We start from the raw sequence: 17,512 nt of genomic DNA, 5'->3' as shown, positions 1-17,512 counted from the left end.
CTCATGGCAGACGCCGTGAATCCAGTGAAGAATACGAAGTCCCAGAAAACAGTTACAACGACTTTAGTACATATAGGCCAGTGTATTTTCAAAAGAAAATCCCACCATTTGTATCACATAACTAAGTTACTAAGGTAACTGTGTGTCTAGTTCCCAGATGTCAGGAAGCCTGTACATGAGTCAGTAAGGAAATACTACAGTGTGGAGAACACCGCCATCTAGTGTATGGGGTCAGTATGACGGTATAACTGCAATCCTGCACTCACAGTGGCAACAGTTACTCTCTGACTGGATGACGTGAATACAGCCTCCGCCCAGATACAGGGACGCTCAGATAAACATTCTGGCAGGTGTTTGAGTGTTTCATTTCAAGAATGGCAGCACAGACAACAGAAGGGATACGTCTGAGTGCGGTAAGAGAGGGGTTAATGGGGCATTCCTGGTTCTGTTTGTATTCATGCTGTCTGAGCCTCTCTGGTTCTGTTAGTGCTGTCTGTGCCCCTTATGGTTCTGATTCTGTTATGATGTCTGAGCCCTCCTGGTTCTGGGTCTGTTAGTGCGGTCTGAGCCCTCCTGGTTCTGGGTCCGTTAGTGCGGTCTGAGCCCTCCTGTTTCTGGGTCTGTTAGTGCTGTCTGAGTCCCCCTGGTTCTGTTAGTGTTGTCTGAACCCCCCTGGTTCTGGTTCTGTTAGTGCTGTCTGAGTCCCCCTGGTTCTGGTCCTGTTAGTGCTGTTTGAGTCGCCCTGGTTCTGGTTCTGTTAATGCTGTCTGAGCCCTCCTGCTTCTGGTTCTGTTAGTGCTGTCTGAGTCCCCCTGGTTCTGTTAGTGCTGTCTGAGACCCCCTGGTTCTGGGTCTGTTAGTGCTGTCTGAGACCCCCTGGTTCTGCTTCTGTTAGTGCTGTCTGAGACCCCCTGGTTCTGGTTCTGTTAGTGCTGTCTGAGTCCCCATGGTTCTGGTTCTGTTAGTGCTCTCTGAGACCCCCTGGTTCTGGTTCTGTTAGTGCTGTCTGAGTCCCCCTGGTTCTGTTAGTGCTGTCTGAACCCCCTGGTTCTGGGTCTGTTAGTGCTGTCTGAGTCCCCCTGGTTCTGGTTCTGTTAGTGCTGTCTGAGTCCCCCTGGTTCTGTTAGTGCTGTCTGAACCCCCTGGTTCTGGGTCTGTTAGTGCTGTCTGAGTCCCCATGGTTCTGGTTCTGTTAGTGCTGTCTGAACCCCCTGGTTCTGGGTCTGTTAGTGCTGTCTGAGTCCCCATGGTTTTGGTTCTGTTAGTGCGGTCTGAGCCCTCCTGTTTCTGGGTCTGTTAGTGCTGTCTGAGTCCCCCTGGTTCTGTTAGTGTTGTCTGAACCCCCCTGGTTCTGGTTCTGTTAGTGCTGTCTGAGTCCCCCTGGTTCTGTTAGTGCTGTCTGAGACCCCCTGTTTCTGGGTCTGTTAGTGCTGTCTGAGTCCCCCTGGTTCTGTTAGTGTTGTCTGAACCCCCCTGGTTCTGGTTCTGTTAGTGCTGTCTGAGTCCCCCTGGTTCTGTTAGTGCTGTCTGAGACCCCCTGGTTCTGGGTCTGTTAGTGCTGTCTGAGACCCCCTGGTTCTGCTTCTGTTAGTGCTGTCTGAGTCCCCCTGGTTCTGTTAGTGCTGTCTGAACCCCCTGGTTCTGGGTCTGTTAGTGCTGTCTGAGTCCCCATGGTTCTGGTTCTGTTAGTGCTGTCTGAGACCCCCTGGTTCTGGGTCTGTTAGTGCTGTCTGAACCCCCTGGTTCTGGTTCTGTTAGTGCTGTCTGAGTCCCCATGGTTCTGGTTCTGTTAGTGCTGTCTGAACCCCCTGGTTCTGGTTCTGTTAGTGCTGTCTGAGTCCCCATGGTTCTGGTTCTGTTAGTGCTGTCTGAGTCCCCATGGTTCTGGTTCTGTTAGTGCTGTCTGAGTCCCCATGGTTCTGGTTCTGTTAGTGCTGTCTGAGACCCCCTGGTTCTGGGTCTGTTAGTGCTGTCTGAACCCCCTGGTTCTGGTTCTGTTAGTGCTGTCTGAGACCCCCTGGTTCTGGGTCTGTTAGTGCTGTCTGAACCCCCTGGTTCTGGTTCTGTTAGTGTTGTCTGAGCCTCCTGGTTCTGATTATGACTGAGTTCAGTAAATTGGTTAAATCCAAAGCTTTTCTGAGTTTTTTCCTATTTACTTTCGGTTCTGTGGTGTGACGTCTGTGTGACTCCCTGAGGTGTGTTTGGCCTTTGGCACTGTCTAGATTTGAAGTGATTTCTTCCTCGTGTATTTGTGATCAGTTCCTGACATACTGTAGAGCGCCAGAACACAAGTATGCAAAAAATGTCTTGTATCATCCGAAGTGAAAAATGAAAAAGTTCTATGTGCTACCACTTACGATCGCACCTCATACAGGGGTGCATGGTGTGAATATAGACAAACAAGATTGGATCTCCAAGACCTGTGTGTAAGTCTATGTGCGCTCGGTGCATTTTTTGCGGCGCTTTTGTGCGTTTTTCGGGTGCGTTTTTGGTCAGAAAACTGCATAACTTTGCTTCCCCAGCAAAGTCTATGAGTTTTCATTTTTGCTGTCCGCACAGTGCAGTTTTTTTAACTGCGTTTTTCAGCTGACAAAAAAAATTGACATGTCAATTCTTTTCTGTATTTTTCTGTTTTTTTCACCCATACAATGCATGTGAAAAATGCAGCAAAACGCAGGAACCAAAACACAGCAAAACGCAGCCAAAAACGCACCAAAACGCGTTTTTGCTGCGGGTGCGTTTTTTGTGGCCAAAAGAGCAGCATCAAAAAAACGCAGCATGCGGACATAGCCTAAAGGGTACGGTTCCACTTGTGTATGACTCGTGCACGTCTTGCATTGGTATCACCTGACATGGCGCACAATCTCCTGACACGAGCGACTCAGCTGCATGGAAATACATGCAGCCGACCCGCACCTGTCAGGAGATTGTGCACCATGTCAGGTGATACCAATGTGAAACTCCCGCAAGTTATACACAAGTGGAACCGTACCCTTACTAGAAGAATTCATGTAGTTTTGAAGGCAAAGGGCGGTCATCAATTACCGTATTGATTTGATTAGACTTAATAGCTAATTTTTATCTATTATAAAAAATACCTTCTATTTTTTTATTTTTTTAAAGCATTCTTACTGTGCCGCCCCCGGGACAGCCGATGGTCTGATCGGACCCAGATCCACAGTGGCTCGAGGAGTCTCCGGATCCGAGGCGGGGTCGTGCGGCTACCTCAGAAATAAAAAGGGGGGATTGTTGATTTGGATGGTGAATGGGATAATGTTCGTGACGCCACCCACGGTGCACGGTAATGTGAGAGACCACCGCTGCTGTTGGGGAGCCCGATGACGGTGTTGAAGCAACAGGATGTTTAACCCCTCCGTGGGTAGGGGGTTTGGTGTCCCGGGGCCCGGTGATGTATGGAGTGGGGGAACCCGTCGGGGGTGAAGGGATATCGGGTACTCACACAGTCCAAAGTCACTAACACTGACACCAGGTAAACCAAACTCTTGAATGCTCTGTTCCTCTTGGCTGAGCACGCTGGGTCCGTGCCCCTTTGGTGTTGCTGGTTGGTCTGAAGCCTTGTCCCTTGGCACTGTGTGTCTCTTGTATGGATCCCTTTGACTTGAAATTACTCGGGTCCCACTCACCTGCGTGGCTAGCAAGGTGAGCTTGCTTTCAGGGTTCACGCTTGGGATTTTCTGGATGGTTGTGGGAAGTCCTCTCCCCCTTGTTGCACTAGTACCCCGATTCTGGAGCGGGTGGGGAACGGTTCCTGAAGACTCCGTTCCCGTCGGATGAATTACTGGGCTGCTTGAAGCTTCTTCCCAGCCTAGGGTCCGTGTACCCCGTCGTGCCCTGGCCCCTGCCCGGTTGTAGCACAAGGCAGCCGGCCTGCTCTCTATAGCAGCACCGTACCCCCTGTCACTACCCCCTGCGACCGGAGTTCCAGCTCCTTCTGGCCAGGCCAACGTCTGGCACCTGGGACGGGTACAGGAGCCCAGCTCCACAGCGTGACCTGTCCTGTCACCGCTGTCTCACTGCTCAACTCTACTCAACTACTGACATCTCTGCCCTCCTTCTTCCATCCCTCCATCTGGGTGGCCCTATTCCCCTCAGGCTGCCCAATGGGTGGTTGGTGGGTGTGGTGCAGAGTGTTCCTCAGGATTTATGTACACCCGTTGGTAGCAACACCAAATTGACAGGACCCGTAACCAAGGAGGAGCGGGTACCATGCAGAAGGGCAGATTGCACGACACCCTTGTGACGACCTGATAGGCCAGGGCGTCACATTACTTTATAGAATCTTTTCCACACCTGCCTAAAACCTTTGCACTGTAAATGGATAAGGATGAAAGTTCTTGCAAAAACAAACAACTTTAGAATTTAATTTAGAATCCTCTACGTTCTGAAGAACAGAGAAACTTTCAAATCTGTTGTTTACTGTTTGTTGCCTAAGCTGCCAGCCATCTCTGCAGTCTACCATGGGTGGTAAGGAGGAGTGCAGTGATTACAAGCTCTTCTCTATAGGGAATTTTGTAAACACTTTTCTAAGCGGGATTGCTGGGGTGCACAATTAGCTCCAGATCCAGCTTCATTGCCACTGCGCTCCTCTGATGCTGTAAAATCTATGCTGTCTCTGCTTGCAGCATCAGAGAACGCACAGTAGGGCTCTTTTCCGTCTGTGATTTTCTGGTGCGAGTGCCATCTAGGAAAAAAATGGATGGCACTCGCACCAGTGTTAATCAATGATGCAGTTTCATTTGTCCTGTTTTTTTCTCCACACGAATCATTCTCGATACAGTCTCAGCTCTCACACCCCCATGCAAGCCTATGGGAGCGAGAAAAAAAATCACACTACGGATGGCATACGCATGTCATACAGATGGAATACGCATTTCATACAGATGGCATACGCATGTGTTGCGGGTGGGGAACAGACCACAGCAGGGGGGGTGCTCGAGACGCTCAGATCCGGGCGGTTGCTGTGGCTCGAGTGGCAGCCAGACCCAGGCCCGCACAGCCGTCCATTGCCCACAACTGAATAAAGGGCGTTATTTACAGGGGAAAGTTTGTCAGTGACACCACCTGTGGGTTGCCGTGATTGTTGGTGACACCGCCTCTGCCTTGGTATGGGGTGCCCGGGGCTGATGGAGCTGGACAGCAGGATCGTATCCCCTCCACGGGTAGAGGAGGTGTAGTCCCGGGGCCCAGGTGTACGTGGAGTGGAATGCTGGGGCGCAGTCGGCGGGGATGGACCGGATGATACCAGTGTACTCACTATAGAATGTAAGCCCACAAGGGTAGGGCCCTCTTCCCTCTGTACTAGTCTGTCTACTGTAACTTGTGTATGTATTCTGTATGTAACCCCTTCTCACGTACAGCACCATGGAATTAATGGTGCTCTATAAATAAATAATAATAATATTTGAATAAAGTCACACAGAGTCCAGATAGTAAACCAAGTGCCGGATACCGGTAGTCTCCGGAGGGGTGTGCTCGGGTCCCGCACACCGGTAGACAGGACAGGGGCCCTTCCTCCTGCACTTCTGTGTTGTTGTCTTGTGTGTTGACTAGTGCACATGAAACGGGGAAAGTCCACTCCCGGTGACTTTTCTGTGGGAGCTGTGGCCAGCGAGATCTGACCCTTGGGATTTTAACAGGCACTTGCAGACGCCCTATCCCCCGTGTTGGGCTTCAGTCTCACTCTATCTGGGCTGCTAGTGGGACAAGACTTGGAATCTTGTTCCCTGCTGGTTAATTGGAAAGGTTCTTGCAGCTGTCCTCGCCCTAGGGTCCAGGTACCCCGACTGTGCACGGCCTCCGGACCGGATTCCCGCTGTCGGCACTGGCGGGCTACAACCCTGTGCCGGTCCACTTAAGGTCTCCTGGGGCCTGGATCTCCGTCGCCTGTGGCCCTGCTCTGCCATCTGCCACCTAGTCAGCTCAGGTAGTCCGGTAGTCCGGGAGCTACAACCCCCGACTACCACTTCACTCCTCTCACTTCCACTGTCCAAACTTCACTGTCGTGTTCCCTCCCCTTGACACCTCAGGACCCCTAGGTGGGCGTCACCATCTGCCTGGCCCCACCAACTGGTGTGTCCCTATTGTCCTGAGGGGGTGACTAGGCTTTTGTGGCTGTTGTATGTATGTGATGCCCTGGCCTATCAGGTCGTCACAGGCTATTGTGCAATCTGCCCTTCTGTACAATATCCACCTCCTTGGTTACGGGTCCCTGACCTTTGGTGTTCCCAAGAACAAGCTAATCAAAATCCTAGGAACACTCTGCACCACACCCACCAGACACACCAGTGGACGACTTGAGTGGAATAGGGTCGCTCACTTGGGGGGTTGGTTTAGGGAGAGTCAGGAGTGTCAGGAGACAGAGAGAACAGAAGTAGCTCTCAAAGTGAGAGGAGGTCAGGAGATAGGCTCCTTGGAACTACTAGGTGGCAGACGTTGGTCTGGGCCCGTAGGAGCTGGACCCCGGTCACAGGGATTGTGACAAGGGGTACAGACTGTCGAGGATGACAGCCGGCGGCCTTGTGCCATCACCGGGCAGGGACCAGGGCACGACGGGGTACGTGGACCCTAGGTCAGGGAGTAGCTTCAAGCATCCTGACAATTTACCCGATGAGGGCGGAGCCTTCAAGATCCGTCCCCCACCCGCTCCAAAATTGGGGTACTAGCGCAACGAGGGGGATAGGACTTTCCCACTACACGGTCCAGAAAATCCCAAGCGTGAACCCTGAGAGCAAGCTCACCCAGTTAGCCATACTGGTGAGCGGGACCCGACTAGTTTTATACTCAAGGGACCAACCAGAAAAACTAGGTGCCAAGGTAAAGGTCACAGACTAACAGGCAACACCAACGGGCACAGGATCCAGGCGTGCTCACCGCTGGGAGGTGTCAAGAACTTTGGTTTACCACAGTTGATGGTGTCAGCGTTATTGGATTGAGTGAGTACACAGGTGACCCTTAAGGTGGCTTTACATGCTACGAGATCGCTATAGCGATGTCGTTGGGGTCACGGATTTCGTGACGCACATCCATCCGCGTTAGCGATCTCGTTGTGTGTGACTCCTATGATCGATTTTGAATCGTCGCAAAAACGTTCAAAATCGCTCATCGGTGACATGCCCCCCTATTCCCAATTATCGTTGCTGCTGCAGTAACGATGTTGTTTGTCGTTCCTGCTGCAGCACACATCGCTATGTGTGACGCCGCTGGAACAACAAACATCTCCTTACCTGCATCCACCGGAAAAGGAGGAAGGAAGGAGGTGGGCGGCATGTTCTGGCCGCTCATCTCCTCCCCTCCTTTTCTATTGGGCGGCAGTTCAGTGACGCTGCTGTGACGTCGCTGTGAGGCTGAACGAACCGCCCCCTTAGAAAGGAGGCGGTTCGCCGGTCACAGCGACGTCGCAGAGCAGGTATGTGCATGTGACGCTGCCGTAACGATAATGTTCGCTACGGCACAGATCACCACATATCGGCCATACGATGGGGGCAGGTGCTATTGTGCTCGGCATCGCTAGCATCGGCTATCGGCATTCGCCGGCCAGAGCGACATCGCAGGGAAGGTAAGTCCGTGTGACGGGTGTTAGCAATGTTGTGTGCCACGGGCATTGATTTGCCTGTGACGCACAACCAACGGGGGCGGGTACGCTCGCTAGCGATATCGGTATCGATATTGCAGCGTGTAAAGTACCCTTTATTACTTCCAAAGACAATACTAAGGACCAAGGGGCGAGTAGAAGAAAGACGATTCTAGCAGCTAAATAGGAAAAGGTTCTTTACAGTTAGAGCAGTCAGACTGTGGAATACCCTACCACAAGCGGCAGATATTATAACAACTTTATTAGGAGGCTGGATGATTTCCTTAGTACACACAACATTGTTGGTTATAAATGATTTAGTAACAAAATCTATAATTGGTGGAGGAAGGTTGAACTAGATGGACCCAGGGCTTATTTTAACCTACAGTATGTAACTAAGAATGACCATAATAAGTGACATGAGAAAACCAGGTGAGATTTCCTTGAACCATTCTTACAAAAAGGATCGTTGTAAGATGAGTCAGAAATATTGCATTGTGCCATTTATTAGCCACAAGAACCATTAGGGACGGTGTTTTACCTAAAAATCTAAACTTTATTTATTCATATAAAAAATGTATTAACAATTACATATGTCAAGCAAAAGATCTTACAATTATCACACTGGACATGTCAACATACCCATATTGTACCAGTAAGCTCTACAGTGCCGTCTAAACATGGTTACATCTTCAGAAACCAGCAGCTATTAATCAGCTTCACCTATGATTACTGCAACAACCCCTGGAGGAAAATATTTTTAGTGTGGCTAGTCACAAAGTAAAACCGCTATTAAGGTTTCTCACTAACATCAATAACCTGATTTTCACAATTTGCACAGGTACCACCTGACTCAATCAGACTGATGTCACCAACAATACACGTGAGACCTAAATAATCACATTACCAGTGAGATGGCCCCCAGTACCCGGGCATCCCCACTTCCAACCATAACTTCCCCCAAGGGGTTGACGTAGCCCACGGTGATGTAGAGATACACTGACCTGTATTAGTGAATGGCGTGACCGTCCGCTGTCCCGACGCGCGTTTCCCACTTCTTCAGGGAACGTGTGTCACACACGTTCCCTGAAGAAGTGGGAAACGCGCGTCGGGACAGCGGACGGTCACGCCATTCACTAATACAGGTCAGTGTATCTCTACATCACCGTGGGCTACGTCAACCCCTTGGGGGAAGTTATGGTTGGAAGTGGGGATGCCCGGGTACTGGGGGCCATCTCACTGGTAATGTGATTATTTAGGTCTCACGTGTATTGTTGGTGACATCAGTCTGATTGAGTCAGGTGGTACCTGTGCAAATTGTGAAAATCAGGTTATTGATGTTAGTGAGAAACCTTAATAGCGGTTTTACTTTGTGACTAGCCACACTAAAAATATTTTCCTCCAGGGGTTGTTGCAGTAATCATAGGTGAAGCTGATTAATAGCTGCTGGTTTCTGAAGATGTAACCATGTTTAGACGGCACTGTAGAGCTTACTGGTACAATATGGGTATGTTGACATGTCCAGTGTGATAATTGTAAGATCTTTTGCTTGACATATGTAATTGTTAATACATTTTTTATATGAATAAATAAAGTTTAGATTTTTAGGTAAAACACCGTCCCTAATGGTTCTTGTGGCTAAAAAATGCTTTTGGTGTAAAACCTGAGTATGAGGGTTATGAAATTTGGACAAATGATGCATATTGTGCCATTTATGCGGAATATTGAGAAAACTGGGTAAATAATGCTCAGAACCAGAAATGTCATTGTCGTAACTATGGCTATAATTTGTGTGGCATGTGAAACCTAGGTGACCCTGTCTAGAGCCATGTTCACATAAAAGGGCAACCTACACTGCTGTATACGATTGCAACATTTTTGCATGCTGTAATTTAAACAACACATTTACAAAAAATGTCATTACAGTAACTATGACCATGATTAGTGTTTGACATGTGCAAAACAGGTGACATTTCTTGGAGCCATGTTCAGGTAAGGAGGTGGGTGATTCTCACATCAGAAAAGGCACAAGTAGTGACACTTGTGTGAACGAACATTGCCATCAGATAGCCCAAGTTTAGAGATTAGGAATTCATTGATATATGCAGTGTTATGTACATGGTTGTGGGCTGTTATGGACACGGTCATATATACACTGTGTGCAGAATTATTAGGCAAGTTGTATTTTAGAGGATTTTTTTATTATTGATCAACAACTATGTTTTCAATCAACCCAAAAGACTCATAAATATCAAAGCTTAATATTTTTGGAAGTTGGAGTGTTTTTTTTTTAGATTTGGCTATCTTAGGAGGAGATCTGTTTGTGCAGGTAACTATTACTGTGCAGAATTTTTAGCTAACTTAATAAAAACCAAATATATTCCCATCTCACTTGTTTATTTTCACCAGGTAAACCAATATAACTGCACAAAATTTAGAAATAAACATTTCTGAAATGCAAAAACAAAACCCAAAAAAATTAGTGACCAATATAGCCCCCTTTCTTTCTGATGACACTCAGCAGCTGACCATCCATAGATTCTGTCAGTTGCTTAATCTGTCTACGATCAACATTGTGTGCAGCAGCCTCCACAGCCTCCAGACACTATTCTGAGAGGTGTACTGTTTTCCCTCCCTGTAGATCTTACATTTTATGAGGGACCACAGGTTCTCTATGAGGTTCAGATCAGGTGAACAAGGGGGCCATGTCATTATTTTTTCATCTTTTAGACCTTTACTGGCCAGCCACGCTGTGGAGTAGTTGGATGCATGTGATAGAGCATTGTCCTGCATGAAAATCATGTTTTTCTTGAACTATACCGACTTCTTCCTGTGCCACTGCTTGAAGAAGTTGTCTTCCAGAAACTGGTAGTAGGTCTGGGAGATGAGCTTCACTCCATCCTCAACCCAAAAGGGTCCCACAAGTTCATCTTTGATGATACCAGCCCATACCAGTACCCCACCTCCACCTTGCTGGTGTCTGAGTCGGAGTGGAGCTCTCTGCCCTTTACTGATCCAGCCTCTGGCCCATCCATCTGGCCCATCAAGAGTCACTTGCATGCTGTGTTGTCTGTTACTATGACAACACGGTCTGCTATGCATTTCGTATCCGACAGCCAGAAGTCACTTATGAGTGAGGGTGTCATGTGATATTCGCGCCGGATACTCCGTATTCGGAAAACACACATGATCGCATTTATGGGTGGCAATTTTAAAAGTGAACAGGGTATAAATGGGTCATCAATCTCACTCCTCTATAGCACCCCCTGAGGAAAGGATCTCTGAAATGCACGTCGGGGAATAGCGGCACGCCTGAATTATTTTTGACCACACAGAAAGTATAATTCCCTTTATAAAATTAGCACATTTTAGCACTTTATATTTATTGATATCAAAGGCATTCATACCATATCTTATTCATGTATACCATATCACTCTGATATTTAATTCTGCACTGTGTACTTTGTTTTATATATATATATATATATATATATATATATATATATATATATATATATACACAAGACAAGAATGCCGCGGGTATTTGCCCCTCATCAGTGCGGAGTAGGAAATTGAGAAGCATGTGATGGTGTCACCGCGGTGTTGGATGTTGATCTCCCCGAGGTCAACCATCCTTACCTACAGTGCCTACAAGTAGTATTCAACCCCCTGCAGATTTAGCAGGTTTACACATTCAGAATTATCTTGGCATTGTGACATTTGGACTGTAGATCAGCCTGGAAGTGTGAAATGCACTGCAGCAAAAAAGAATGTTATTTCTTTTTTAATTTTTTTTTTTTTTAAACTGTGAAAAGTTTATTCAGAGGGTCATTTATTATTCAACCCCTCAAACCACCAGAATTCAGAGACTCCAGAGACCTGTGCCGGCCTGATCAGGTCTTATAAAAGACGATTATTAGCTGTAATTGGAAACAAGGGTTATTCCACAAAATATTAAACCTAGGGGTTGAATAATAATTGACCCACACTTTTATGTTGAAAATGTATTAAAATTTAACTGAGCAACATAACTTGTTGGTTTGTAAGATTTATGCATCTGTTAATAAATCCTGCTCTTGTTTGAAGTTTGCAGGCTCTAACTTATTTGCATCTTATCAAACCTGCTAAATCTGCAGGGGGTTGAAGACTACTTGTAGGCACTGTATGTAGTCTTCTACTAGACATTGCTCCCACTAGCCAGTTTCCTACTCCACACTGATGAGGGGCAAATACCCTGAAACAGCTGTCTGTGGATGGATACCATGTTTTGGCATAGGTGGTTTCCTTGACTGGAGACTGCCCTTCCCGTGGTTGTTCCTTCCCGGTGAAAGGCCTGGCTAGTTTCCTGCCAGCGTTGAGAAACATGTGATGGTGTCTCTGCAGCATTCTTGTTTTCCATATTTTCCCAGGGGGGCTTGTTCTAGTGTCACTGTATATATACATATATATATTAGTGATCATTGCATCAAGCACTTTAATTTTTGGTAAACCTCTGCTATAATTTATAGGACTTTCTCCTGCCTAGTATTTTTATGAATTTGTAATAAATATTTATTTTAATAATTGAATAAAATATTAATTTTTCATATCAATTTCATCATCATTCCCTTTATTTATTGTATCCTTGAGATTCTTATCTAAAGGTTTTTTGATATTTATATACATTTAATGGTGATTTTATATGGAATTTTTGATCATAATCTTATATTTTAGTGTCTGGAATGTACCGAATGGAGTAACATGTATCTTGCTTCATGCTTCCTCTCGCATCTTAGAAGAGCACATTATCAACCTCATCAGGAAATGTTGAGACATATCTTCTTTTACTGTGTCTTAATATTGCAATAATCTACTACTCAATAATTGTTTGGAAACATTAATAATATAATTAAAGATTCCAAATCTTTCTCAAGTGTCAGGTATAAATAAGGGAGGGGCGGAGACAGGAGGCACACAAGTTCATGCGACAAGCTGTGTCCCAGTTACAAATTACAAAAATCCCCTGTGGCTAGGTCAGGGAAGGAGTCATCACCTGAACAGGTATCATATCAGACGTGCAGTATGAGTTGAGCTGGCATATAGCTGCACCCAAAGGCACAAGTGTAATGACACACAGTCCCTGGAAGAGGTTGAATTAGTGAGCTGAGGTGGCCAAGAGACAGGAGAGGTCGCACTTGTGAAGGCAGGAAGCCAGGAGGTTGAGTTGCTGGAGAGGTCAAATGTGTGAGCTGAGGAGGCAGTTACCAGAGAGGCCAAATGTGGGAACTGAGAAGGCAGAGTTACTAGATAGGTCGAATGTGTGAGTTGAGGAGGCTGAATTACCGGAAATAGCAACTTTGTGAGCTGAGGAGGCCGAGTTACTCGAGAGGTTGACTGTGTGAGCTGGGGAGGCCAAGAAGCCTAGTTGACAGTCAGTGTACTTGAGACAGCTAGAGGCCAGGAGGTCCCTATAATGGTACAGACTTGAGCTATGCCCATGACAGATGGAGGTAGCTGATGCAACCCGATGGGGTAGGGAACCATTAGTGAACTGTAGGGAAAGGCTTGCAGCTTAATATGGAAACTGTTATGATCCGATGTTCAATGATTACCATGAACACACTTCACCAGAGTCGTAAGTAATAAAGTACCGACCGCAAGCCCTGAACTTAACACCACACTAGAAGTAGCTGGGCAGCATGCCTAACAACCTAGATGCCTCAAACCCAGCTGGAGGACTACATAACCTACAAGGCAGAAAGTGGAAAGAAACTATCTTGCCTCAGAGCAGATTTCCCCAAAGAAAAATAGGCAGCCTCCCACATGTACAGACTGTGAGTAAAGATGAAAAGACATACACAGTAAGAGCAAGATGGCGCAAAGAGAGGCCACACTATACTAAATACAAAAGACAGGAGAGGGAACTCTTGCGATCGGCTTCAAAAACCCTATCAAAACTTCCTACACGGAATGTGCAAAAAGAAGACTAATATAATACTCGCATGTTCACAATCCGTACAAGACTCTGGTGAAACTGTGGAAAAAAATAGCAATTACCCTACCGACTAACCCTTGCTAAGATAAATAACATAGACTGACTAGGAAGATAAATCTTCCTTATCTGAAGGCACAAACAAAACAGGATACAATACAAAAAACCTTCAGAGAAAATTCACAGACGCCATAAGCAAATAACACACAAAAGTATGAAGCAAAACCAAGAACTTAGCTTAGCTTGATAGCAGGGAAGCCAGGAGGACAAGAGACAGATTCCTATTATCTCAGGAATTTCAGACAACTGGCAAAGACAAACAGCCAGCACACGCCTATATCCAAAATCAAGGTTTGAGCTGCCAACCAGGTGTGTAGAACTGAGGAAAATAATTCAACCCACTAACATCAACGACCACAGGAGGGAGTCCAAGAGCGGAGCTCCACCAGACAACATTCACAACAGGAAACATTGCTAACTCCCGGTAGAGTCTGTTGCGGTTACCGCTATTGATTATTCTAGTGAGGATGGCAAGACGTTTACAGTTACGAGACAGACACTGACTGATAACTAGAGATGAGCAAACCTGCTCGGTAAAGGTTCATATTCGGTAAGAGCCTTAGCTTGTTCGTTCGGGCTCGGCAACCTCGAGCACTTTTCTTATAAGTTGTATTGTTCCTTTTTGTTTGGCTTCTACCCCCGACCGCTGGCCACGTTTCCAAAAATGCTTTTTTAAAAACATTTTTTGTTTTTGGATAGGATTGTGTGCTGTCTGATAGGTGGGTGGGTAAAATTAGTGGAGGAGGCGGGGACACTGGATGGGAAGAAGGCTTTTGGCACGCAGCGCCACTTTTTATTTTTTTTCTTAACTTTATTTGTTGATGTTGCTGCAGCCAATCACGGCATAACAAACATCCATAAGGTCCAGACAGAAGGGCTTCTGTCATTGGCTGCCTAAGTCACATGTTCGTGTGCATATAAATAGTGGACATGTGTCAGCAGCACCATTTTGTGAATGTCAAACGTTAGGGAAAGTACTGCCACCAGTGCTGCCACTGGAGCTGCTAGACAATGAGTTTAGTTAGGGGTTTAATGCTAGGTAGTTGAGATAGATAGGAGAGCAATAGTTTAGAATAGGGACATGCAGTGTAGGGAAAAGTGTGTGTGTGTGACACAAATTAGCATATTTCATGATCGAAATAAGGATTGGTACTTGTAGTGCCTGCTAAAGAGTTGCCAGTGAATCATGTAAATAGGTATTGCTACGTATTCCTGCCTGCTCAAAAGTATGCAAACATGTTTATAGATATTGCTAATTAGCAGTATCTGTCCTAAAAAGTTGCTAGGGCAGAATGTAAAAAGTGTTTCATGGCAATGTTATTTACCTACTAAAACTCTGCAAACACAGTTATAGGTATTGCTAGTTAGCCATACATGGCCTAAAAAGCTGCTAGGGAAGTATCTAAAAAATGGTTCTTGGTAATTATTGCCTGCTGAAAATTGCGCAAAAACATTTATAGGAATTGTTACCTGTTAGTGTCAGGCCTAAAAATGTTTCTAGGAAAATATCTAAAGTGGTTCTTGGCAATTTATAATGCTGAAAATTATGCAAACACATTTATAGGTATTTCTAGTTAGCCGTGCGTGGCCTAAAAACTTGCTAGGGAAGTATGTAAAAAGTGGGTTTTGCCAATTTTAATTGCCTGCTCAAAATTCTGCAAACATAGTTATAGGCATTGTTACTTGTTAGTGCCTGGCCTAAAAAAAATTGCTAGAGAAGTATCTAAAAAGTGGTTCTAAGCAACTTTAATTGCCTGGTCAAAATTCTGCAAACACAGTTATAGGTCTTGTTACTTGTTGTTGCCATGCCTAAAAAAAGTTGCTAGGGAAGTATCTAAGAAGTAGTTCTTGCCAATTTTAATTACCTGCTCAAAATTCTGCAAACATAATTATAGGCATTGTTACTTGTTAGTGCCTGGCCTAAAACATTTGCTAGAGAAGTATCTAAAAAGTGGTTCTAAGCAACTTTAATTGCCTGGTCAAAATTCTGCAAACACAGTTATAGGTCTTGTTACTTGTTGTTGCCATGCCTAAAAAAGTTGCTAGGGAAGTATCTAAGAAGTAGTTCTTGCCAATTTTAATTGCCTGCTCAAAATTCTGCAAATATAGTTATAGGCATTGTTACTTGTTAGTGCCTGGCCTAAAATATTTGCTAGAGAAGTATCTAAAAAGTGGTTCTAAGCAACTTTAATTGCCTGGTCAAAATTCTGCAAACACAGTTATAGGTCTTGTTACTTGTTGTTGCCATGCCTAAAAAAGTTGCTAGGGAAGTATCTAAGAAGTAGTTCTTGCCAATTTTAATTGCCTGCTCAAAATTCTGCAAATATAGTTATAGGCATTGTTACTTGTTAGTGCCTGGCCTAAAATATTTGCTAGAGAAGTATCTAAAAAGTGGTTCTAAGCAACTTTAATTGCCTGGTCAAAATTCTGCAAACACAGTTATAGGTCTTGTTACTTGTTGTTGCCATGCCTAAAAAAGTTGCTAGGGAAGTATCTAAGAAGTGGTTCTTGCCAATTTTAATTGCCTGCTCAAAATTCTGCAAATATAGTTATAGGCATTGTTACTTGTTAGTGCCTGGCCTAAAATATTTGCTAGAGAAGTATCTAAAAAGTGGTTCTAAGCAACTTTAATTGCCTGGTCAAAATTCTGCAAACACAGTTATAGGTCTTGTTACTTGTTGCCATGCCTAAAAAAGTTGCTAGGGAAGTATCTAAGAAGTAGTTCTTGCCAATTTTAATTGCCTGCTCAAAATTACGCAAATACATTTATAGGTATTGCTTATTAGCCATGCCTGGCCTGATGTAAATTTTCTAGGCCACTAGCTAAAAAGTTGTTCATGGCAATTTTATTTGCCTACTTAAAATGAGGCAGTGAAACACATTTATAGGTATTATTATTATTAATGTCTGCTGAAAATTTGCTATTGAACAAGCCAAAAAGGTCTTCTTGGCACTTTTCTGTGTCTCCTCCAAATTATGTAGTGAAACGCATTTGTAGGTAGTGATACTTTTTAGTGATCTCACAATGTTGCCAACTCAGGCAAAAAATAAATAATTCATCTTTTGTGTCAGGTGTCTGACAGGTGTGGGCGTAGGTTTGCGAAACATCTGTTTGAAAGGGGAAGGGTACATCAACTATGAGTGGTAAATCCCAACAAGGTTGTCGTGGAAGGGGGAATAGGTGGGGCTTGGAGGTGTACGTGTGTGAGGTTTTGTTAGTCAAAGGTCCAGTGAGCAAACACCGACTCATTCTATCCCAAGAAAAATGAGAACAACTTCTGTTACTGAACAGCCTGCTCCACTAGATTTCTTTGGCAGCAGAACAGCACTTCAACTTTGAAATGAGGCTGATAAACAGTAGGTGCTGGACTGGATGGCCAGCGCTGTATCATGTAGCCTCTACTCCTCTTCCTGCACCTCAAAATCACACAAAGTTCATTCCTCAGAGATGCCACCCCAATTACAAAATGGGTGTCAAAGTTGTGTCTTGTGGGTAGTGCCAGTCTTCTGAAAGCAAGTGGCTACACTAGTCAATCAAGCATGTCTTCATTTTTAAAATTAAGATACCAGGCACCACCCTGTGTGTTGCATGGACAGTACCTCCTTACTCTTTTAAGGCCATATGGGGAGGGGGGAAATTGATGCTACTACACTGCTGTCTGCATGAATGGTTTTTGAATGTCGAGACTCCAAGATAGGAGCCAAAGTTGTAACTTGTGGGTAGTGCCAGTCTTATGGGAGCGAGCAAGAGGCCTACAGTGGTCACTCAAGCATGTCTTCATTTTTAAAATTAAAATGCTGGGTTAGAGCCTGTGTGTTGCATGGATTCTACCTCCCAGCTCTTTTAAGGCCCTTTGGAGAGGGGGCAATTGATGCTACTGTACTGCTGT

The 17,512-nt window shown here is 45.3% G+C and overlaps 1 protein-coding gene across 1 annotated transcript in view; it reads left to right on the top strand.

Annotated features, from left to right (window-relative positions):
* Positions 1–338: 338 nt before the first annotated feature.
* LOC142282112 (MORC family CW-type zinc finger protein 3-like) overlaps positions 339–17,512 on the top strand; it is a 360,015-nt gene continuing 342,841 nt past the window's right edge. The window contains exon 1 of the mRNA XM_075332939.1: positions 339–413. Coding sequence (XP_075189054.1) covers positions 375–413 — 39 coding nt within the window. The 5' untranslated portion in view covers positions 339–374. The remainder of the gene's footprint in view (positions 414–17,512) is intronic.

Source organism: Anomaloglossus baeobatrachus, chromosome 2, assembly GCF_048569485.1.
Source record: "Anomaloglossus baeobatrachus isolate aAnoBae1 chromosome 2, aAnoBae1.hap1, whole genome shotgun sequence".
Taxonomy (NCBI): Eukaryota; Metazoa; Chordata; class Amphibia; order Anura; family Aromobatidae; genus Anomaloglossus; species Anomaloglossus baeobatrachus.
Note: the sequence above shows the minus strand (reverse complement) of the source record. Positions and strands in the feature narration are given on the sequence as shown.